General features: G+C 34.7%; 1 protein-coding gene across 2 annotated transcripts in view; it reads right to left on the reverse strand.

The window, feature by feature from the left end:
* LOC138695837 (cytochrome P450 9e2-like) overlaps positions 1-25892 on the reverse strand; it is a 45848-nt gene that overhangs the window by 15690 nt on the left and 4266 nt on the right. For both annotated transcript variants that reach the window (XM_069820116.1, XM_069820115.1), the window contains exons 2-5: positions 15231-15632; positions 10216-10374; positions 5695-5891; positions 555-744 (exon numbers count right to left, since the gene is read on the reverse strand). In XM_069820116.1, coding sequence (XP_069676217.1) covers positions 555-744; positions 5695-5891; positions 10216-10374; positions 15231-15615 — 931 coding nt within the window. In that variant the 5' untranslated portion in view covers positions 15616-15632. The remainder of the gene's footprint in view (positions 1-554; positions 745-5694; positions 5892-10215; positions 10375-15230; positions 15633-25892) is intronic.

Raw genomic sequence — 25892 nt, forward strand, 5'->3', positions numbered from 1 at the left:
TATCTACTGTCCGTCCAAGTGGTTATGTCGTAGGAAGGGAGGAAATCACGTGACAGTTAATTACTTAACGAGGCCCTTTTATTTAAGTTATTTTAAACAGTTGTATAATATTACGTAGACGTCCAATTCCTAACAGAAATTAATGTTCTCAGAGCTAAGACAGCCCAGCCACTAGCTGGCGAATAAAATCTGGTGGGGGAAACCGGGATACGACGTAGGCAAATGGACGACAGTACCTGTGCGAAAATGATTCAATATTGAAAGCTCTTTCGTCACTGGAAAACGCGAACATATTTTTGGAACGTACTGTGGCTACTATGACTGTATATGCGGTCTTGGATCTGTGTGCAGGACGGTTGAACTTCATTAGTAGAAGGGGTGGGAGTGAAGTACATTCAAAAACTCAGGTACAATAAAAATTGAAGTAAAAATAAAATGATGTCCCTGTATAAGAAGTGAGAAACAGTTTTTTTCATTTTCTGAAAAAATAGTATTTTGAACTTGTCCGGTTTTTGCTATAAACCTTTCAATAATCGTCATGTAGGACTACTTACGTTTCTTTCCATCTTTGGAGTGTTGCTCTGTAGAGTTCTCGTCTGTTAGATTTCCTTTCTGGGCCTGCATTAACAAATGAATCAAGTCCGGCCTAACAATGCCTTCTCTCTCCCTCGTCACTATTGTGTCCGTCACCAAAGATCGGAAGAAGTCAACCATCCTATTGGGGAATATGGTGATACCAAATAGCTAAACAGAAAAAGAATACATTGAAATATCTCAAAGAAATACTACTGGAGAGAAAGACGTGTGAACAGGAGTGTGGGGCTAGGAACGGACAGAAAAATAAAGCAGTTCAAATGCTGGTAGTAATATACAGGATTAGTTAAAAGTCCCGCACCACCTAAATAACTTTTGAAGCATGTGGTTCAGTGACATGAAACTTGGTATGTGAGGATAACCATATACTAAGAACTCAATAATGGTATTACCGAGTTTTTTCTACTTCCGGTTTAACCGGAAGTAACTCCAACTCTCTTATTTTAAATGGAACACGCAATATATATTTTTTTTATTTTTCAATAAAGCTCATTAAGAGATTTTCAAGAATTATCCACACTTGATAGTTCTGTACAAATTCAGTGTTACTAAGTCAAGAAAACAGAAAAGTGTATCGAATATTAAAATAATAAATGCACGACCTAAATAACTTTTGAAGCATACGGTTCAGTGATATGAAATTTGGTATGTGAGGATAACCATATGCTAAGAACTCAATAATGGTATTACTGAGTTTTTTCTACTTCCGGTTTAACCGGAAGTAACTCCAACTCTCTTATTTTAAATCGAACACGCAATATATATTTTTTTTATTTTTCAATAAAGCTCATTAAGAGATTTTCAAGAATTATCCACACTTGATAGTTCTGTACAAATTCAGTGTTACTAAGTCAAGAAAACAGAAAAGTGTATCGAATATTAAAATAATAAATGCACGACCTAAATAACTTTTGAAGCATACGGTTCAGTGATATGAAATTTGATATGTGAGGATAACCATATGCTAAGAACTCAATAATGGTATTACTGAGTTTTTTCTACTTCCGGTTTAACCGGAAGTAACTCCAACTCTCTTATTTTAAATGGAACACCCAATATATATTTTTTTTATTTTTGAATAAAGCTCATTAAGAGATTTTCAAAAATTACTCACACTTGATAGTTCGGTACAAATTCAGTGTTGCTAAGTCAAGAAAACAGAAAAGTGTATCGAATATTAAAATAATAAACGCACCACCTAAACAACTTTTGAAGCATACGGTTCAGTGACATGAAACTTGGTATGTGAGGATAACCATATTCTAAGAACTCAATAATGGTATTACCGAGTTTTTCCTACTTCCGGTTTAACCGGAAGTAACTCCAACTCTCTTATTTTAAATGGAACACCCAATATATATTTTTTTTATTTTTGAATAAAGCTCATTAAGAGATTTTCAAAAATTACTCACACTTGATAGTTCGGTACAAATTCAGTGTTGCTAAGTCAAGAAAACAGAAAACTGTATCGAATATTAAAATAATAAATGCACCACCTAAATAACTTTTGAAGCATACGGTTCAGTGACATGAAACTTGGTATGTGAGGATAACCATATGGTAAGAACTTAATAATGGTATTACCGAGTTTTATCTACTTCCGGTTTAACCGGAAGTAACTCCAATTCTCTTATTTTAAATGGAACACCCAATATATATTTTTTATTTTTGAATAAAGCTCATTAAGAGCTTTTCAAAAAGTACCCATGCTTGATACTTCTGTACAAATTAAGTGTTGCTAAATGAAAATGGAAGTGGTGCAAGATATTCCTAAAGTCTGGTTAAATCATTCCTTAAATGGTTTCTGTGATCGAGTGACACATTGTAAAGCAGCTGAGGGCTGCCAATTTGAATACATAATTTAGAAGGTGAGCTAGCTTTGTTTTGTTTTTGTTAAGGAAGGAGTATTTTATTATTTTAATATTCGATACACTTTTCTGTTTTCTTGACTTAGCAACACTGAATTTGTACACAAGTATCGAGTGTGGGCACTTTTTGAAAAGCTCTTAATGAGGACTATTCAAAAATAGAAATATATATTGGGTGTTCCATTTAAAATAAGAGAGTTGGAGTTACTTCCGGTTAAACCGGAAAACTCGGTAATATCATTATTGAGTTCTTAGTATATGGTTATCCTCACATACCAAGTTTCATGTCACTGAACCGTATGCTTCAAAAGTTATTTAGGTGGTGCGGTTATTATTTTAATATTCGATACACTTTTCTGTTTTCTTGACTTAGCAACACTGAATTTGTACACAAGTATCGAGTGTGGGCACTTTTTGAAAAGCTCTTAATGAGGACTATTCAAAAATAGAAATATATATTGGGTGTTCCATTTAAAATAAGAGAGTTGGAGTTACTTCCGGTTAAACCGGAAAACTCGGTAATATCATTATTGAGTTCTTAGTATATGGTTATCCTCACATACCAAGTTTCATGTCACTGAACCGTATGCTTCAAAAGTTATTTAGGTGGTGCGGTTATTATTTTAATATTCGATACACTTTTCTGTTTTCTTGACTTAGCAACACTGAATTTGTACACAAGTATCGAGTGTGGGCACTTTTTGAAAAGCTCTTAATGAGGACTATTCAAAAATAGAAATATATATTGGGTGTTCCATTTAAAATAAGAGAGTTGGAGTTACTTCCGGTTAAACCGGAAAACTCGGTAATATCATTATTGAGTTCTTAGTATATGGTTATCCTCACATACCAAGTTTCATGTCACTGAACCGTATGCTTCAAAAGTTATTTAGGTGGTGCGGTTATTATTTTAATATTCGATACACTTTTCTGTTTTCTTGACTTAGCAACACTGAATTTGTACACAAGTATCGAGTGTGGGCACTTTTTGAAAAGCTCTTAATGAGGACTATTCAAAAATAGAAATATATATTGGGTGTTCCATTTTAAATAAGAGAGTTGGAGTTACTTCCGGTTAAACCGGAAAACTCGGTAATATCATTATTGAGTTCTTAGTATATGGTTATCCTCGCATACCAAGTTTCATGTCACTGAACCGTATGCTTCAAAAGTTGTTTAGGTGGTGCGTTTATTATTTTAATATTCGATACACTTTTCTGTTTTCTTGACTTAGCAACACTGAATTTGTACACAAGTATCGAGTGTGGGCACTTTTTGAAAAGCTCTTAATGAGGACTATTCAAAAATAAAAATATATATTGGGTGTTCCATTTAAAATAAGAGAGTTGGAGTTACTTCCGGTTAAACCGGAAGTAGAAAAAACTCGGTAATACCATTATTGAGTTCTTAGTATATGGTTATCCTCACATACCAAGTTTCATGTCACTGAACCGTACGCTTCAAAAGTTATTTAGGTGGTGCGGGACTTTTAACTAACCCTGAAAATATATATAATATACCTGGGACAATATGAAGAATATTTTGTCAAAATACGAGTAAATTTCATGTTTTGGCAAAATATGGAATAAATATTTCAATGTATATCTTCGTTCCTAAATCATTTCTAGCAGTTTCAAAGCCTTAATTACAAAATAAGTCTTTGAGATATATTAAATCTGCATAATAAAACAATTTATCAGCATTATCAAATACTCGCCAGGAAGTAAGAATGGGGTAACTCAATTTTTCGCAATGAAGAGCACAAAAAATTTCTTACATTGGCTTAGGCTCAACACTGGTTACAATGTGATAAAATTAATTTTTCTCTATCTTCTGGTAAAATATAACATCTTCTGTCAGATAATAGTATATTGCTTTGTATGATGAAAAATTCATGAAGAAGCAAAAAGAAAATAAAGTTGTTTGTTGAAACCCGTTAAAAACATCATTTTCACGTATAAAAGTACACATGGCAACACTGGATTGGAAACAATGACCAAAGGTGGAATAGAAACCACTTATTCTGTTTTGGCTTTTCAAATTTATTGACGTTACGATTTCAGTTGCTTTAATGGGTTAGGTACAGCTTACAGCAGTAAAATTTTGGAAATATTCAACATTTTTTTCCTCCATTACTGTATCTTGTACAATAATGAAAATTAATATGTGTAAAACACTGTCCTTCTGCTATATGAGAAAAATATTTTTACGGTTTAAAAAAATATTTACCTTTTTTTTTTTTTTTTCTTCAAAATTCAGTTCACTGTGCAGTGATGAAGCGTTTCCCACATAACTAAAAAACTCTCCAACAAACTGTGATGAAATTTCTTGTATGTATTTATGCATGTCATATCTACAATATGATGCAAGATCACTTCTCTATCTTTGATAGATTGTCTGATAAAAAATAAATTCATTTTACAAAATGGTCAAATATCAGTATTTTCTTCTAACACAGAATAATAAAAAAAAATATTTATTAAGGAATGTGGTTTAAAGAGCATGATATTGTAAACATGAGTTTCAGCAACAAAATAAAAGAGAGAGAACATGAAAAAGTTTACAATTTTATCAGTTATGAGGGAAACGCTTCATCACTGCACAGTGAACTACACATTTTGAATTTTGAAAAAAAAAATATATATATATAGGCTATATATATCTAAATAATTTTTTTTTAATCGTAAAAATATTTTTTTTCATATAGCAGAAGGACAGTGTTTTACACATAACAATTTTCATTATTGTACAAGATACTACAACAATGGAGGGAAAAAATATTGTATATTTTTAAAAATGTTTACTGCTGTAAGCTGTACTTAACCCCCTTAAAGGAAAATTTTGAGATATCACTTGTCCTTGGGAATTCCTGAACGTTGGTGGAGTTAGTGGCTTAGATTTTTCAAGCGTTTTTTGGAAATCATATCTATTGTCTCCTCACAATATCAGGAAAGCCGGGTTCGGTATTAGTTACGAAAAAATTTGAAGACGTTTATGAAGTGTAAAAGCTTTACCAAAGCATTATGAAACATTTTTCGTATTAATTAGAGTCTACAAATTGTTAATCCAGAAAATCCTTGTTCCTGTACCACTAGCAGGATTGGTTTAAGATATGAAATTTCTTAATTTGCTTGTCTCTACTTATTACAGACAAGAGTAGTAAATACTGTACGTTGCAGATTACGTGTTATGATATTTTTACCTTACTTACGGCTGAGATCCTTCAACTCACCCTCGATAATTTAGGCATGGTAAATACGCAAAAAAATTTAAATACGCCGAAACTGAAAGTTTCTTGTCCCATTAAAAAGAAGTCATTTTTGGGTTGTTTCAATGAATCCACACCAAGACCAAAAGCAGTTGTAGCTATGACGTCATTTGTGTATCTGTTGAAGAAGTTCTTGAGTTCCAATACCAGCATATCTCCATCTGCAACAATGTAATATATAATACATTGACAAGATTAGGTTTAACAAAGATGGAACCTGTATATGTTTCAGAAACGTAAGATAATTAAGTGGTATAATGAAAAGTTCCGTCTGTAGCTGCATTTAGATTGGCAACAGGCCATGATTGTTTGGCCAAACACCTGCATAGAATTTGAATATATCAGTCCCCTAACTGCCCATTGTGCAACTCGAACCAAGAAATGGATTCGGAACGTCTCAAAATCTGTGCTTCAGTGGCTGGCCATGATAATATCTTTGAAAAATATCGGAGTGCAAGAGGTCAAATGACTTTATTGTCAAACACTTGGCATTAGAAAACATCAACAACAAAAACATAATGAAAAGTTTTGTTCTGAAGAAAATACAGAGTGAGTCAGCCAGGGCTAGACCGGCGTCAGTCTAAAGTCTTGCGCGTGGTAACTGCTGCGCCATGCAGTGATCAGGCTTCTTGCTCGCGTACATTTCATGTTTAGTTACGTAAATACGTTCACACAGTGCGGGTGCAGCTGTATACCGTACATTTAGAGTGCAGTAGTGTGTCCATTGTGAAATATAGCTTCGAACAACGAGTGTTTATTGGAATGAATGGTTGGACGAGGAATATACTGTTTCTTATTATTTTTATTGAATTTAATTTTTAAGTTAAAAAGCTTAAATTTATTTATAGGACGAGAAGACCTACGACAACGAATCTTGGAGAACAGTTGTAACAAACTTCCGTCAGTCATTCCCTGGTTCGCCAGAGCCTTCTAAAGCAATGATTTACAATTTAGTGAAGAAATTTCGTACAACTGGATCAGTATTGGATAAGAAACGAACATGTCTGAAGCGTGTTCTATGTAACAGCTATATAGCTATAATGGTAGACAGAGGTCTGCATCGGACGTTTTCGCTCGAGCGCCAAGTAGTTCATAGCATAATCCGATAGGTGGCGCACATGCATGATGGATAAAATTGTCACGAGCGATAAATCCTCGAACGGTATAAGCCAAGCGTTAGACATTCGTTCTTGTTACAGTGATGAACTGTGTAGTAACATCATAGATGTTTATCATTTCAAAACTTTGCAGTGTTTAACTAACCTCTCCATAATATAACTACAAAACTTGCTTTAAAATGTAATATAAATGTTGTAGGTAAATGTTTTTTTTTTCTCCCACACAGGAGTGATTTTGTTTTTGCCACATCAGATAGATGTTATTGGATGTAAACGTAATTATTATAAACGGAGAACAGAATCATGATAATGCAAAAACTGTATCAAGTTTCCTAGTAATAATAATAATAATAATAATAATAATAATAATAATAATAATAATAATAATAATAATCTCTAATAATTAGTGTATCAATCTTTGCGTCTGTAACAGTTGTGCAGCATGATTATTCGTTTTATTATATTTTCTGTGACGTTATCTCTGTACTAATATTGTTATTAATCTACTGCTATATCAATAATATTTTGTAAAACGTTTCTACATTGTCGCAGTATGTAGGCGGAACACTATGTATGGACCTATCATATTATATATGTGGTAAATCAAATATTGAATAATTATTAATTAGCAATAATAACTGTATATCGAAGTTTTTCATACTATTTTATTTATAACTTCATGTTCCTGTTTTGGTACGTTCCATTAGACTTTTGTCATAAACGCAGAAAATAAAGCCTTATTTTTACCGTGTGAGCAAAACATATGTGTATCTTATCTGTCGCTTTCCATACAAGATAAGACATGTCGGTGAGATGACCTTGTACTGTGCTTCTATTTATTACGAGCGTATCACGACCGATCGTATCTCACTCGAGGGTGCGACACTCGACCGAGTTCAAGCGAGCGATTTAACTCCAATGCAGCACTCTGATGGTAGAACACTTGCATTTGCGTACCTAAAGTCTACAAGCAACAACATAATACCAAATTAGATATGTATGGAGTATAGCTTTACGGCATCCAACGGTACTTAGTTCTAGTCTGCTATTCAGTGAACATACGAAAACAAAAAAAAGCTAGGCGGTTGGAAATGATTGCTCCAATAGAAAAATGTTGTAGCGACCACGTCATTAAGAAAGAAAAAAATGTATTTTATCAGAAAGAAGGACAATTTTTTCACTTGAAACACTTAAAATGTTTACAAATCATTGATCGTAACGTGTAGAGACTCGTAAAACATGCAGTCATAATTTGTTTTATTTTAAGTTTGTGCTGACATTTATGTTTTTTCATTTGTTAATTCCAAACTTTAATTAGATCTAAAATATCTAGATGCGTTTTACTTGTTATAAAAGTTAAGGGTAGACAAATTCCAGCTGCCGGGTAGCCATGGTGACTAAATAATTTCATATGGAGCCTGAATTGAAGGGTTCAGAGCCATAGTGGGCCAAGCGCCATTTATTAAAAACGGAGAAAGCGAGGGTTAAGGTTAATTGAATACCGTAGTTTAATGAAGATTGACATAGCTTTAATGTGTATACTTTATATTACTTGAATTTTGGTAGTAACTTCATTTTAACCCCTGTTTTCTACGGTTTTAGTAAATGGCGCTTGGCCCACTGTGGTTCTGAATCCATCAGTTGTTCATTGAGTTCAAAATTTGTTAATATTTCGATTTCTTTTGTCACTACGTCTAATACATAATGTCAACAAAAGCGGTTGTAGGAAGAAATTCGATTGTGCTTTTTAAATTAATATCGTTACATTTGTTCCGCGTCTCAAGATATTGTCCTGCATAGCTTCAGAGCGCCTCTGAGAGCGTGTGTTTGCATTTCGTAGATATTTAATATTTTTTAATAATAATGACAAAATCAATTAATAGTACATTATGCAACGAGCCTATAATGAAGGTAATTAAGAAGCGAGTATGGATATTTATGAAACGAGCGCAAGCGAGTTTCATAATTTTCATACGAGCTTCTTAATTACCATTATAGGCGAGTTTCATACGACTTTTTATGCTCGACCATATTTTTAACTTGATATTATTAATTTTCTTTGATCTGACCTTGGCCAATGTCCCGTATGTTGTGAGATGTGCGCAGACGCGAAAGTATTGATTTTTTCCGAGGAACAGATGTTCACATTGACCTTGCTAGGCCATAAGAACCTACAGAGATAACATTGAAATTAAATTAGACATTGAAAAACGAGATGACAAATTGAATTTATTTCAATATTATTTACAATTAACACTAATTATTATAGTAACAGAACATAACCTTCTGCGACAGTATTGGATTTCCAGCCTCCGTGACTTTTCGCTAATTCTCTTTCGATTGCATATCCGAGAATAATCGATACTTGCGGTTTTATAACGGTAGAAAGCTGACCTATCATTGGCTGAACAGTTGTAACCTCAGTCGTCATTGGCTGAAAGACCTGACCTTTAATGAATAGGTGTACTTTAATGACATACATTAAAGGTCTGCTACCAGGTGTATAATTACTACATTTCGGCATGGTCGAGCATAAAATTATTTTATAATAGACTATTCCTTATCTAATGATAAGTATAGCCCGAATAAACCGTACCGGTAACATTAATACTTAAAAACAATAACAGATTCACTCATTTTGTTGGTTGCACAAATTACGTTGAATATATTTCAGCACTCACTGTTATGCAATCTACAGGGAGGCCACAAAGTCTCGTTACTCCCTATAATAACCAACATAAACCCCTAAACTTAAAGAAAATAAAATGAACAACAGTTCTTTAGAGGAGTCTTCTTGAGATATGAACCATTACTTGTCCAAAGGATCAGTCTGTGCACCGTATTCTCATGGCAAATGATAATACGCCGCCAGGTTTTGTGAGACATTTTTTGGAGCATTGCTGGTGTAACTTGAGTGACAGCTTGTCTCACAGCATCTTTCAGTTCGTCAGTGATATTGTAACAGTTTTGTGAAGCGATACTCTTTATGAACCCCCATAGGGAATTATCACATTTGGTGAGATCTGGGCTTCGTTGGTCGCCAGGTAAGTGGTGCCGGCAGCGCAGGAGAACCACAACCAACCCAACGTCCAGGAAGAGCTTCATTAAGAGTTAAGACGTTGACCCCATCAACAATTAAGATATTCGCGTACTACGATGGCATAATGGGCAGGTGTCGTATTATCCTTTGCCATGAGAATGACGGTACATAGACTGATCCTTTGGACAAGTAATGGTTCATATCATCTCAAGAAAATTCCTCTAAAGAACTGTTGTTCATTTTATTTCTTTAAGTTTAGGAGTTTATGTTGGTTATTATAGGGTGTAATGGGACTTTGTGGCCTCCTTGTATGACGAAGATAATTACCTTTTTGAATTCCGCACTCATTAGGTTTATTTTGAAGGCATTCTTCCAGGAAATTCACGAACCGTTGGCAGCAGTCGGATACCAAGACGAACATGGTCTTCATCTTGCTGGATGTGAAGACGGGACTCAGTATCGACCGCTTGTCTCTCCAGTCTTGCCCTAGACGAACAGGAAACTGTTGTCAAGTTTTATTGGCATGAAGAACAAATATGACGAGAGAATTCCCGCAATTTTGTCTATGCTATTGTAGCCTCAAAAACTGCAGAGGAAGTTACCCCAGCGTTGGAAGGAATTAGCCTCAATATTATGAACTGTATCGTGTTCCTAAAGGCGGACACGTTGAGGTCTAATTTGGACAAAACTCCCATTCTCCTAGAATGCAGGTAGCCTACAAATTATTTAAGGGTACAGTGATGTGAAATTTTGTCATTTTTGGTAAAAAAATAATAATTTTTGTTTTTATCTTTAAAAAATTGTTTATGGGCTAAAGATGCCCTCTGCCAATTTTCATGGATATCCGACCGGTCTATCAGCTGTTTAGGGCCACATTTTTAAAAGGTTGCGCGCTCTGACTGGTAATTTAAATGCCTCGTCCATGTCTCCACTCTGAATTCTGCGACCATTTAGGAAATTACGCTGTATTTCATACATTATTTATTATATTAGATTTCCGATTGAGCCAGTGTAGCTTCTCGACTTTTCGAAATATTTCTTCATAGAATCAACAGATGTCACTTCAAAGGCTGCTTTCCTTTGAAAGATATTCAGTTACAAAGGAGAGCACAACTCTTGTCTAAAGGAAAATTCCACTTGTTGCTAGTAGCTATAACAACGTGTTTTTCATGCTTCGATTTTGTTTATGATACAAGAAATATTTGTAAGTTTCTAACAATTGGAGACCTTACGAAGATTTTGCAATTCATTCCGGATGAATTGAAAGGTTTCTACACAGAACTGTACACATGGCCTACAGTAGCGGACGGTGGGTTTGAAAGTTGGGGAGGCCAAGACGTGATTGATGAGAATATAAAAATATAAAGCCTGTGACGTGCCTCATTACCAAGCACAGAAGTTATAGGTTTTAAGAAACTAAAATTAGGTTTTCCAATTTATGTTTTAGGATTTTAAATCTTATGTTTAGGAATTTATATAATTTTACGGGGAAAAAAATAAAAATAAACAACATACTATGAATATATTACAACAGCTTGGTAAAGATTGTCTCTCTTTAGGACACTCCAAGTCCTAACATACGAATTAGGTTTTTTTAGGTCATATTGAATTTAAGAATGTTACGCTTTGCTACATAAAACGAATACGAAAAGCAATATTTCGAGAGTAAGGAGACAGCAACAAAATTGGTTCGAACCTAAGAATCCGGGGCTTGCTCATTACTATTACATAGTCTAATTTTAAAGCAAATTAACTGGATGTTCCTCTTTCTTCGCAAACCGATCAAATAGGTCACAACATATTGAACAACTGCTACTAGAAGAAGCTAGAGACAAATCTGCATTTGTTTCTAAACTCTGGATATATTTAAAATACTGTATAAGTAAATATATCATATACATCTCGTAACACAAAAGAATAAAATAACAAGAACACCCGCAAACAAGAGAAAATCTAACAACATAAATGAAAACTTTTACGCAGGGAGAGAAAACTAACAACACGTGACTCAATTTTCTAAAACCAAGAAGAGAGAAAGAGAGAGAGCTTCCCAATACAGCCGAAACCAGCCGTGACTATAAGCAGTACAGTTGTCAGCGGTGGGTAGGACGTCTCCAAATCGGCTCCCTTCGCGCGTTCTAGTCAAGTTTAAACACTCTTCTAACCAGCTGTCTTATTGGTTGAACTGTTGTTGTCATGGTTACCGGGGAGTAGCGTCATGTAGCCGAATCCTCTCTCCCCCTCTCTCATAGACACTGCAGGCTGCTAGATGTCGACTACACAGGTTACAGCGCTATCTGTTATTTTTCAGTACGAATTATTTGTACTATCTACAGTATAGCGAGCGGGCATCACCAACTGAATGTGGTCGACTTTACGTAACTTACATCTTAGTCGTAGTGAATAGTAAAATTAATATAAAAGGAAAAATGTTCGTCATTTGTTGTAACTTGTCTGTGATCTTAATTCAGCTGGTATTATTACTGCTATATTGCGTTCTGGCAAAATATTAGGGGAGGCTCGGCCTCCCTTGCCTCCCCTGAAAATCCGCCGCTGATGGCCTACGACCAACAAAGGCAGTAATGCCAGTGGAAACAAAGATTGAAAAAATGAGTTTATTAATGTTCTGACATAAAAAAGTCTATTCAGCCATGCTTCCAAACTATTTGATGATTAGTCATTTACCACATAAAATTTGGAAAATTATTAATGTGTTATGTTCAAATCATAATAGTTACTTTTAACTCTCATTCTATAAAAAGGGCTTTATCACCAGAATTGTTTATTTTTAAAATGCCACAAGTAACAAAAAAACTTTCGGGGAAATCAATAAAAATTGTTTAGTTTAATTAATTTTATTTTAATTGTGAAAGTGTATTTAACAAATGATATTAGTTGCTAATGTTAGGTTTATTCACTATTAGTTGTGTTTTATAATATATTATATAAAGTCCCCAAAGAAATAAATTAGTTAGGATGTTATGTGGTTTTTGCAACATACAAACTGAAAGTAAGCAAAGCATTGATGTTTTTCTAAGTATTAGAGTGAATGAAAGTAAGTATGAACAATGTTGTAATTTATGTAAAAACGTTAGTATAAAATCACAAAAAAAATAATATTTTTTTCTGCTGCAACATATGAGTAGGCCTACATTTTTCTTATCAGGACTTAGAAGGAATGAAGTAATTTATGTTTAGATTCTCAAAATCAATAAATGTTAGTTTATTACTCGTGTATAAAACAATTTTCTACATTATGTATTTTACACGTAAAATACATACAGGTAATTTACTCGCCCAACCCTGGTCATAGATTTATGGGAAAATAGGGGCAGCTGCCACTAGTGACAGTCTGATGTAACCAATGTACAGAACAAAAGAAATCGGTTTTAAATGCAATGGGGAAAAAGCTCATAAATCTTATTCCCACAGCATTTGTCACAAAATCTCCCGAAGCGAGACTTCAGGCGCTGACATGGAAGGAAAGAACTTAGACAGATTTCCTTATAATACATTATGCAACGAGCCTATAATGGTAGTAATTAAGACGCGAATATGTTTATGAAACGAGCGCAAGCGAGTTTCATAAACATACTCGCGTCTTAATTACCATTATAGTCAAGTTTCATACGACTTTTAATGCTCGACCATATTTCTAACTTGAAATTATTCATAAGTATTCATATTATTCTTATCTGACTGGAGAGCGGAAGTAACCTTGTGCAATATCTCGTAAATTGTGAGATGTGCGCCAACGCGAAAGTATTGATTTTTTTCCGAGGAACAAATGTCATTGACCTTGATATAATCTAGAGAGTAAAATGAACATTAATCTTGATATAACCTGGAAATTGATTTAGACATTGAAAAACGAGATGACAATTTGAATTTATTTGAATATTATTTACAATTAACGCTAATTATTATAGTAATAGAACATAACCTTCTTCGACAGTATTGGATTTCCAGCCTCCGTGACGTTTCGCTAGTTGTCTTTCGATTGCATATCCGAGAATAATCGATACTTGCGCTTTCATATTGCTTTCTGATTGGTGGAAAACCTGAACTTTAATGAATAGGTGTACTTTAATGAGGTCCATTAAATGGCTGCTACCAGGTGTATAATTACTACATTTCGGCATGGTCGAGCATAAAAACAATAACGGAATTACAGTCGGAATATTTTCAAAAACTTTAAATGTTCCGCACCTAGAACTACTTCTACTCCACGACTTCAACTTCGAATAAATATTTATGGTCTGTCCAAAACAACTTCCGACCTGACAAATGGCGCCTTTAGCATGTTACCATGGCAACCATTCAAATCAACCAATCACGAGAGAGGCGTAACCATGGTAACGGGACGGTGTTGCCGTGTCTATGTTTACAAGTTGCACGTGAATACCACGGCCTAGAGCTGAATACAGTGCCCGGAGTGACTTTGAGTTGGCTGGTTAGCGCTTGCTTTGTGTGAATTAAAAATATTATTTAATTGTATTATTGGTCTAGTGTACCGATATCGATAATTATTTTGTTTCAATTATATTACACGTATTATCTTCGTTGTCATTGGTGGAATGTGTGGCTTGGCTAATGTGTGTTTTCTAGTTTCTGCGAGAGTTTCTAAACAGGTGACTTGTGCAGTGTCGGAAGGAAGGAAAGGCAGGTGGAGAACAAAGAATATTGTACAATGTGCCTCGTTAAAGAGTCAAGCGCGAGAGATGGTGTGTAATGTAAGAGAGTATTTTGAGAGGGAAAAAGATAATGGCGGGGCTCTCTTACCTTTGGCGCAAGTCGTAATGAGAACTGCTGCTTGTGTTACAATTAATAAGAGCACTGTTATCGGCATTGGAAAAGAAAAAGGTCGTGCAGATTTTTAATCATAAATATTTTTACAGTTTACCATTTTTGAACGCCTTTCTAACAATATTAAATAGAAGAATACCGACACTCATAAAAGTAGACGTTTCGTATTAAATTTGAACCTGTTTTTACAGTTTACAGTCCTTTCGACGCTTTTCTAACGGTATTACATTGAAGAATACCGGTACTACTACTACTACTACTACTACTACTACTACTAATAATAATAATAATAATAATAATAATAATAATAATAATAGACCAATAAAAGTACACAAAGTACACAATAATGTACACTAATTTTAATGCCTAGTGTTCAACAAATTGGTTAGAAATGTATGCGTTCATGTCAGCCGTTCATTACTGCACTCTATCGGCAGCGCGCTCGCTTACACGAACGATGGGCAACGTGACAACACTGCTCCCCCTTCTCTGTAAACTGTCAAGTCGGAAGTAGTTTTGGTCAAGGTATAACTTACCTTTGAGAATGGGTAATGCTTTTCTGAAGAGAGGGTCAACATTTTCAAAAAACGTCGGCTGACGATTTGGGAAGTAGTCAAAGTCCTTGACAGCAATTTTCTTGATGAGTTCAAGGTCAAATATGACAGTTACCGGATTACGAAACATGAACATGACGCCGTAGGGTCGGCCCTTGTATCTGTTGTACATGTCCAGTATTATGTCCGGTAAAGATCGGCCCTTCAGAAATGCTGACCCCACGCTGCCGAGGAACGGAATGGGTGTGTCGTGAGGTATTCCCGGCTTCATGAAGCGTCTGTAGGTACTGGTGCCCCAGAAATACAGCAAGGCTCCCAGGCCGAGCAGGAGGAGGACCCAGTCGAACAAAGTCATTTCGACTGTCATTCCTTTTGTTGATTATTCTGAAAATATAAATGAGAGAAATGAAATATTCTTCCTTACACAAGAAGTGCTCTCAAGTAGTAGTGTAAATACGCTATTTTGATACAATACCATATGATTGTATTGTATTGTATTGTATTGTATCGTATTGTAGTTATTAACATTCCATGGTTCGTACATTGCTTCACAGCTAGAATATCCAAAAAGTCAAAAAAACTTAATACTACTATAAAGTCTTATGGCCAGTTTGTCCAAGTAATGTTTAATTTTGCTTAACGAATGTTAAATTAACAATCTGTTTATTTTTAACGCTTTGTTAATGTATTTTCCATTTGTTCAACATAATTTTGTTTAAGATAACAAACACTTAACTATAACGTCTGTTAGCACTATTTTAACTACTCAACAGCAGTTCGTAATGATTCTGCACATGTAAGACAATTTTTGATTGGTTAAAATTAATCTTTAAATTCTATATTGTAGAGTGAGTCATGAAACTTGCATAAAATGACAACCTCTTATAGTAGGTCACGATCCATATACAAACAGTTGACAAATGAAAGGTGCTGAATAATAATTACAAAGTAAGGTTATATTTTCTCATTGCTATTATGGATACGAAATACGAAAGAAATAAAATAACACTGATGTATTTAAACAGTCCACAGTATTTTTTAAATGTTATATTACCAGTCATATGCTAAACATTCCCTACAGAGAGACACAAAATATTAATTTCGCAACTTCTGTTCGAATAGCTGTGGAAACATCGGCCATATTTAACTAAATGTTAAACGAGTTAACTCCAGTAGTGGGCTTCTTACATGATCTAGCCAACTGAGCAGATACAAATTCAATTGGCTACATCATGTAAGAAGAATGGAAAATTCAAGAATCCCAAAAATTATGATGCAATATAAACCTAGAGGACATCGTCGACCAGGAAGACTTTTAAAAAGACTGCTAGATGGGGCCGAAACAGGTCTAGAGAGGCCTAATTCGTGAAGGATGATGATGATGATGATAAAATTAATCTTTAAATTCTATATTATAGAGTGAGTCATGAAACTTGCATAAAATGACAACCTGTTATAGTAGGCCACGATCCATATACAAACAGTTGGCAAATGAAAGGTGCTGAATAATAATTACAAAGTAAGGTTATATTTCCTCATTGCTATTATGGATACGAAATACGAAAGAAATAAAATAACACTAATGTATTTAAACAGTCCAAAGTATTTTTTAAATGTTTTTTTAAATGTTATATATTACTGCTAACAGTCTGTTAAACCAAACTGGTGTTGAAAACATACAATTTTATTAATTAACAAACTGTTTAGAGTTTAACAGTCGTTAAATTTTCTAACCATACTTGGAAAAACCGGCCATTAGGATGCTATGCATAGACATTTCGCTAGCCCGCGCTACGGGCGTGCTAAACTAGCTCCGGCTATCGACTGATTACTTGTACAGAATTCATATCATATCATATCGCTAACACTGGTTTATGAATACGAAAAACTTTAGTTCGCTGATCATCCACCGGAAGCCCGCGCTAAGAATGTCTATGAATATGGCCCTAAATTTATAGTCACAGTCTGGTTGAAATATATACAGAACAGATTTACAATATAGTCTACTAGTACAATACAAAGTTTTAGTATCAATTTCATGAAGCGTTGTTGAATGTCATGAATTCACCTACAGAATAGAAGACGTGAGAAATTAGGTACTGTTTACTGGCATGTAACGCACTCCTTTTTGATAGCACGATAGACTTGCCAATGGAGTATGAAAGTCATTTTTAACGCGTATTTATACTATGAACTGTTGAATTAGTTACAAAGTTTTCACGATTACATACGAGGAAGATTATTAATGAAAAGATATACTGACAAGCCATGGGCATTATTAGTAGTTTTTTTTTAAATAGTCCTACACGATTGCCTAGATTTGGCACCTACTGTTATTCTAATTACTCTTTTTTGTATTAGGAATATACTGTTACTATTTGTGGAATTTCCCCAGAATATTATTCCAAAACTCATTACCGAGTGGAAGTACGCAAAGTATATTGTTTTTAAGGTATTGATATTTACTATCTTTTGCATAGATCTAATAGCAAAACATACTGAATTTAGTTTAGGAGTATTTTTATATGATTTTTCCAATTTAACACATTATCGATTTTTAAGCCAAGAAATTTGGTTGTTGTTGTTGTTTGTAATAGGGATCTATTGTTAATTTGCGCTTGAAATTTGCGACGTTGAATTTGGACAGGATTTAAATTGAATTATGTTAGTTTTGTTACAATTTAATACTAATTTACTGACTGAGAATGATAATGGAGCAATGTATAAAGAAAATTGTAGAACAAATCTTTTCCTCCCACCTTTCAACCATAAACCATACGGGATCTGCCTATGTACGAGTAAATATGAAGAAAGTAAGGCATTTCTTCTTGTAATGTAAACTCGCTAGTTTGGTTGAGGAAAACTACATACTAAATAAAAAATTATTATTATTATTATTATTATTATTATTATTATTATTATTATTATTATTATTATTATTATTATTATTATTATTAATCCGATGAGAAGATTATATTTTAATATTCAAGTGCTTTACATTGCAGGAAATTTTGTGGAATTCAATAGAAATAGAAACGTTTCAAATGTGATTTCAACTTACGGGAATTACTTTTTAATAAATTCAATACATTTGTGCACTGCATTTGCTTTGCGTAATACAGTATTGTTAGCAGTTAAGTTTGTTTTGGAAAATTCGTCTATATATATTATTTATAAAATTATAAAATTTATATTTATAAAATTAATTTTATTTTGGAAAATTCGTCAATATATTTATAACATTTAAACAATTCAAATCACTTTTGTCTTCATACACATATATAGGCTACAAACATTCGAGTTTCTTCTTATTCGTAAAAGTTTCTATCTTCTAAATTTTTGTGATGCTCTCTAGAAATAATCATTCTTCCAATATCAATCTTGCTGGAAACTATCCTCGTAATGGACTCTATGTCAAGCGTCTCTTCGTCTGATTTTGTTGAAATTCATTTGTGAAAAAAAAAAAGTTCGCACCTACAACCGCTCCCAAATTTTGATATTACTTCTTCTGCAAACTTACGAGCTAGGTGAAATTTAAATGAATAAATAATAACTACAGTAAAGCTTTTAAAATTGTTAACAACACAGTGTTATAACTTCTAGTTAGATTTTCAGTATTTTAGTAAAATTTTCGAACTACAGTTTCAAATGTTTTTCATAATCATCGATCATTTTTATGCTATTCTCTTACGTGAAGTTCTTGTATTCATGGGCATTATATACGTCTTAATATGGCTATAGGTCTGTATGCATGATATCTGGATACGCATCGAACCTAAGTATAATCGACTGTTGTGGGTTTAAATGTGCCTGGCATGATTAGAGTAATAGTGCAAGTATGAATTCACCCCCTCCCTTTCAGAAACATAAAATTGTGAACCCTTAGCTAGAAACGTAGGTCTGTGAGACCCTAGTAGAATTAAAATCTTTTGTGTTGGTAATACTGCTTAGGCAACGATTAGGGACAACACGGAAATTTTACTTGAAGCAAGTAAAGCGATCGGTTTGGAAGTAAATCCCGAAAAGACAAAGTATATGATTATGTCTCGTGACCAGAATATTGTACGAAATGGAAATATAAAAACTGGACATTTATCTTTTGAAGAGGTGGAAAAATTAAAATACCTGGGAGCAACAGTAACAAATATAAATGATACTCGGGAGGAAATTAAACATAGAATAAATATGGGAAATGCTTGTTATTATTCGGTTGAGAAACTTTTATCATCCAGTCTGCTGTCAAAAAATCTGAAAGTTAGAATTTATAAAACAGTTATATTACCGGTTGTTCTTTATGGTTGTGAAACTTGGACTCTCACTTTGAGAGAGGAACATAGATTAAGGGTGGTTGAGAATAAGGTGCTTAGGAAAATATTTGAGGCTAAGAGGGATGAATTTACAGGAGAATGGAGAAAGTTACACAACACAGAACTGCACGCATTGTATTCTTCACCTGACATAATTAGGAATATTAAATCCAGACGTTTGAGATGGGCAGGACATGTAGCACGTATGGGAGAATCCAGAAATGCATATAGAGTGTTAGTTGGGAGGTCGGAGGGGAAAAGACTTTTGGGGAAGCCGAGACATAGATGGGAGGGTAATATTAAAATGGATTTGAGGGAGATGGGATATGATGATAGAAACTGGATTAATCTTGCTCAGGATAGGGACCAATGGCGGGCTTATGTGAGGGCGGCAATGAACCTCCAGGTTCCTTAAAAGCCAGTAAGTAAGTAATTAAGTAATACTGCTTATGCACGATATTTGTTGTTTACAGTACCTTCTTATCAAGATGTTATTTGTATGATGTCATCATTGTTGTCATAATAGTCTAATTATAAACAGATGATATATTAACGATTTCTTGGAAGTCTAGTGGCCTGGGAGACCTTGTGTTCCTAATTAAGTATGTTTTCTGTGCAATGGCGTCAGACCCAGTGTTTCTGTGTGTGAGTGTTTTGGAAGAATTTATGTTAGTTCAACCCTAACATAAGTTGTTAGATGTTTTGACCCTTTCATGTTTTTATAGAATCGTGTGTTCGGAATGTAAATTGCGCATACAACAATTTCGAGAAAAATCTAAGAGTAATTTTCATGTGCAAAAGTCTTCGGGCCATATTCATAGACATTCTTAGCGCAGGCTTCCGGTGGATGATCAGCTAACTAACGTTTTTCGTATTCATAAACCAGTGTCAGCGATATATATGATATGATATGAATCCCGTACATGTAACCGGTCGATAGCCGGGGCTAGTTAGCACGCTCGTAGCACGGGCTAGCGAAATGTCTATGAATAGCACCCTACTAGACTAATTTGTCAGGCCAGTTTACAATACGATGAAAGAGTAATGGAACGGAGAAAAATTCTCTCCGTCGCCGGGATTTGAACCCGGGTTTTCAGCTCTACGTGCTGATGCTTTATCCACTAAGCCACACCGGATACCATCCCGGCGTCGGACAGAATTGTCTCTGATTGAGTTCCAACTCTTGGGTTCCCTCTAATGGCCGCCCTCTGCACTACGTCATAGATGTCTATGAACATAGGATCGAAGTCCCGGGTTCAAATCCCGGCGCCGCAGAGAATTTTTCTCCGTTCCATTACTCTTTCATCGTATGATGACGCAGAATATCTGCATGGAAATATCATATGTACTTCGGTACATTGAAATAATACAGTTTACAATAGGTATGTTCATTTTGTCATTTTATTTTTCACAAACATTGAGTTTAAGATTGAATTGCATTTACACATTGTCTTCGGAAAGTTGATTAAACAACAACAACATAGGCTATATTGTTAATTTTATGAAAGTGTATTTTTTTTTTTTTCTGCAACTTGGTCTGAGAGACCAGATGTTTCTAATAAAATTTAAGATAAAAAATATATGTTTCTGGTTAAGGGTATTCCTCATAGAAACGGAAGACAAACACAGAATGACATTTCAATGCGATCAATACTATAGTCGCGTCGCTCTTATTTCCGGCAGCTAATCACGTTGCAGGTCGGCTACATTTAAACGTGTGAGCCTTGTCATTAGCTGCTGGTGACGTTATGCACTACCTAAGGCTCAATAAATGATGAACATAATCGCCCGCCATTTTTGTTTTCTCGTTGCCGAGCTACTAGACGAGAAATCTATTTGCTGCACCGCTAAACATTATCATGTCATAGCTCCTAAGAGAGTCGATTTATTATCATAGGAGCTACGACATGATCATGTTTAACTGTGCGGCAAATAGATTCCTCGTCTGGTAGCTAGGTAACGAAATAACAAAAATGACGAACGATAATACCTATCTAGACTTTATAGAGTCTTCACTTCCTAAGGCGTAAGCAAAGAGGAGGAGTCATACCCATGACCGGTTTTATGGTCCGTCCCAGGAATCTGTAGAGACACTTGGCGCATACGGGGGCGCAGTGTATTGCAGGTAGCATCAGCTCGAGGCCGCTAAGGGGTAAGATGCTCGTGGTAGAGTTCAGATACAAATGATCCCCTTATTTGCAAGCTTCGTTCAACTAATGCCTCCACCCAGAGCGGTCATTGGTCCTGCCCTCCCATATCCCACTTGCGCAGAGGTCGTATTTCGTATTTCTACTCTCCAGGTGCCGCCCCTAGGCAGTATTAAAATTTGCCGCCCCCCCAATTCCCACAAACCTTTTAAGAGCATATACAGGGACATCATTTTATTTTTACTTGCATTTTTTATTGTACCTGCATTTCTGAATGTACTTCACTCCAACCCCTTCACTAATGTCCTTGCTCCCGTCAGACACACAAACTTACGACCGCTGTTGCATTCGAAGTCTTCAAGCAGTGAAGTAAACACTGCAGTGTATAGTGTGTTTCATAAATATGGTTGCGTTTTCTATAGAAGAAAGAACCTACATTAATAATATCGTACTAAAAATTATATTCAAGAAACGATAAATTCATTTTCAGAGAATATGCTTCAAAATGTTTTTAATAATATGCGTAAAGAATTGAAGCCTGCATTATAATGAACGGCAACCATTTTCAGCAACTTGTTTAAAAATTCAGATTAGCTTATTTTGAATTGAGGTGGCTAGAAGCAAAGGAATGCTAATGACATTTGTAATAACATAAGTTAAGTGCATTCAGTGTAAGCAAAAGTATCTAAAATTTTAGTGGCAAAGGGATATTTTAATCGCGTCACACATTAAAATTTAAATAAAAATTTCACCGATTTTACGAAAGCTTAAATATTTAAACCCCATTTTCTCAAAAGTAGCTTAAGTGCACTTACAGCCCTTTACTTATGACCCCCTCAATTTAAATGCACTCTCTATATTGTATGTTAACACCGATAATTAATATGCTAAATAAAGTAGACAATACATAACGAACATATCCGCCTGAAAAGTTGAGTTTTTTGAAGAAAAAAAATGCTACTACTCTACTGTATTTTGATAAATTCTGTAAAAGTGATCATCAAACTGAAAATCGTAATATCGTATTTCCCTACAACATAAATGGATACACTACTTCTCTCTCCTCCTATACCTAGTAGAATGATTTGTTTACATATTGCACTAGTAACATCAAACTCCTGTAATGGAAGGGGGCAACAGTGTTTCCGAGTATAGCCAGGTTAATGTTAAAAATGTTGGTAAAAATAAAGTGATGTCCCTGTATTACACAGGTCATGTTTAATTGAAATTATTTCTAAATGAAATGTTACAATTCAGAAAACAAATTAGTGGAATCAAAATACATGCATCTTATTTGTGAATTATAAAGATTTTCTTGCACTTTCTTCATATAGAAAGCATTGATGATGTCATTCACACTTTCTTCATAGAGAAAGCATTGATGATGATCATCAAAGCCGATATGACGAAACACATCAGACTCGATGCAAAGAAACATATTCAAACTTATTCATAGTTGAAACAAAATTGATGGCTGTGGTTTATTTTTAAGCATTGGTTTTGCTGGTAGTATAATTTTATTATTACGGGTATTTCGCACTTCTACAGGAAGTATTAGTAAATTGAAAAATAATCTCCAACTCTTTGTGGAATAAACCTTTCATATCGAATTACTGTTTATAGTGCACATGCTGGAGAGTAATTAAATAGTATTGTTGACGATATACACACCTTCATCTCAAACAGCAGAAATAACTAAAATGCTCTCTCAATTAATATCACTCAATAAAAGAATTGTATTCCAATGGATACCATCCCATTGTGGAATCCTGGGAAACGAGAATGCGGATGCTTTAGCAAAGAAGGGCAGCACTGCTACTTACAGACCTGTTACTAAATCTACGTATTACTCTGTGAAAAGATTTATTAAATCTACATACTTAGACTTCAACAAACAAAATTTGATAACACAATGACAAGGGAAAAAATGGAACTCTCTGCATCATAATCCACAGTTAGTTCCCGATTTACCACGAAAATCGTCTGTAGCTGCATTTAGATTGGCAACAGGCCATGATTGTTTGGCCAAACACCTGCATAGAATTGGAATATATCAGTCCCCTAACTGCCCATTGTGAAACTCAAATCAAGAAATGGATTCGGAACACCTCAAAATCTGTGCTTTAGTGGCTGACCATGACAATATCTTTGAAAAATATAGCAGTGCAAGAGGTCAAATGATTTTATTGTCAAACGCCTGCCTTTAGAAAACAAGAACATATTGGAAATGTAACAGAGTTGTGGTTACTATTCATAGCGATCATTAATAATAAACACACATCCAATTTGATTTTCAACAATGTATTCTTGTTCATACAAGCACTCAAATTTAAGCAGTTTCATAGTGAAATCGATATAAAAATATTAATGCAGTTGCACACTTTCCTTTTACTCTCGCCGCGACTGCGACAATGCGATACAAAACAATATCCGACTTCCACAATACTTTCAAGAACAAACTTCAGAAAAGATTTACCAACAAGTGTTTTGAAAACAAATTGCACTGTGAAATGAAAATGAAAGAAAGAGAGAAAGAAACAAAGAAAGAAAGAAAGAAAGGATGGAAGGAAGAAAGGAAGGAAGAAAGGAAGAAAGAAAGAAAGAAAGGAAGGAAGAAAAAAAGAAAGGAAGGAAGGAAGATATGAAGAAAGATATGAAGAAAGATATGAAGACAGGAAGGAAGATATGAAGAAAGGAAGGAAGATATGAAGAAAGGAAGGAAGATATGAAGAAAGGAAGGAAGATATGAAGAAAGGAAGGAAGATATGAAGAAAGATATGAAGAAAGGAAGGAAGATATGAAGAAATATATGAAGAAAGGAAGGAATATATGAAGAAAGGAAGGAAGATATGAAGAAAGTAAGGAATATATGAAGAAAGGAAGGAAGATATGAAGAAAGGAAGGAAGATATGAAGAAAGGAAGGAAGATATGAAGAAAGGAAGGAAGATATGAAGAAAGGAAGGAAGATATGAAGAAAGGAAGATATGAAGAAAGGAAGGAAGATGTGAAGAAAGATATGAAGAAAGGAAGGAATATATGAAGAAAGGAAGGAATATATGAAGAAAGGAAGGAAGATATGAAGGAAGGAAGATATGAAGAAAGGAAGAAAGATATGAAGAAAGGAAGATATGAAGAAAGATATGAAGAAAGGAAGGAAGAAATGAAGAAAGATATGAAGAAAGGAAGATATGAAGAAAGATATGAAGAAAGGAAGGAAGATATAAAGAAAGAAAGGAAGATATGAAGAAAGGAAGGAAGAAAGAGAGAGAGAAAATGCCGCCCCCTGGAATTTGCCGCCCTAAACAACTGCCTAGGTTTCCTAGGCCTAAATCCGGCATTGGTCACACCGGAAATAACAGCGACGCGACTATAGTTAAGAAGATTATTAGTCATTAACATTTTGGTAGGCCACCGACGTAGCTTAGGGGAAACGAGTTGGTCTCCTGTTCCGGACTCCGCCAAGAAATGGGATTGAATCTCTCTTTGGTTCATTAGGCCAATATGGTTGGGTTATTTTCCGAGGCTTTCCCCAACTGTACTGTGAATATCAGATAATCCACGGCGAATCCTCGGACTCATCTTGCTAAAACCAACTCGACTAGTGCTAGATATCCTCACAGTTTATACAGTATCGCTAAATAAATGTATATGGAAATTGTGCTAGATATCCTCACAGTTTATACAGTATCGCTAAATAAATGTATATGGAAATTGTGCTAGACATCCTCACAGTTTATACAGTATCGCTAAATAAATGTATATGGAAATTGTGCTAGATATCCTCACAGTTTATACAGTATCGCTAAATAAATGTATATGGAAATTGTGCTAGATATCCTCACAGTTTATACAGTATCGCTAAATAAATGTATATGGAAATTGTGTTATATATCCTCACAGTTTTTACAGTATCGCTAAATAAATGTATATGGAAATTGTGCTAGATATCCTCACAGTTTATACAGTATCGCTAAATAAATGTATATGGAAATTGTGCTAGATATCCTCACAGTTTATACAGTATCGCTAAATAAATGTATATGGAAATTGTGCTAGATATCCTCACAGTTTATACAGTATCGCTAAATAAATGTATATGGAAATCATCTTCCCCTAACTGGCCCGTCAATCACTGTCATCTGTGCAGAAGTGGTGTGAGGCCAGGGTTCTTTACTTGTGGAGCCGAGAG

The sequence above is a fragment of the Periplaneta americana genome, chromosome 3 (genome assembly GCF_040183065.1).
Source record: "Periplaneta americana isolate PAMFEO1 chromosome 3, P.americana_PAMFEO1_priV1, whole genome shotgun sequence".
In the NCBI taxonomy this organism is placed as follows: domain Eukaryota; kingdom Metazoa; phylum Arthropoda; class Insecta; order Blattodea; family Blattidae; genus Periplaneta; species Periplaneta americana.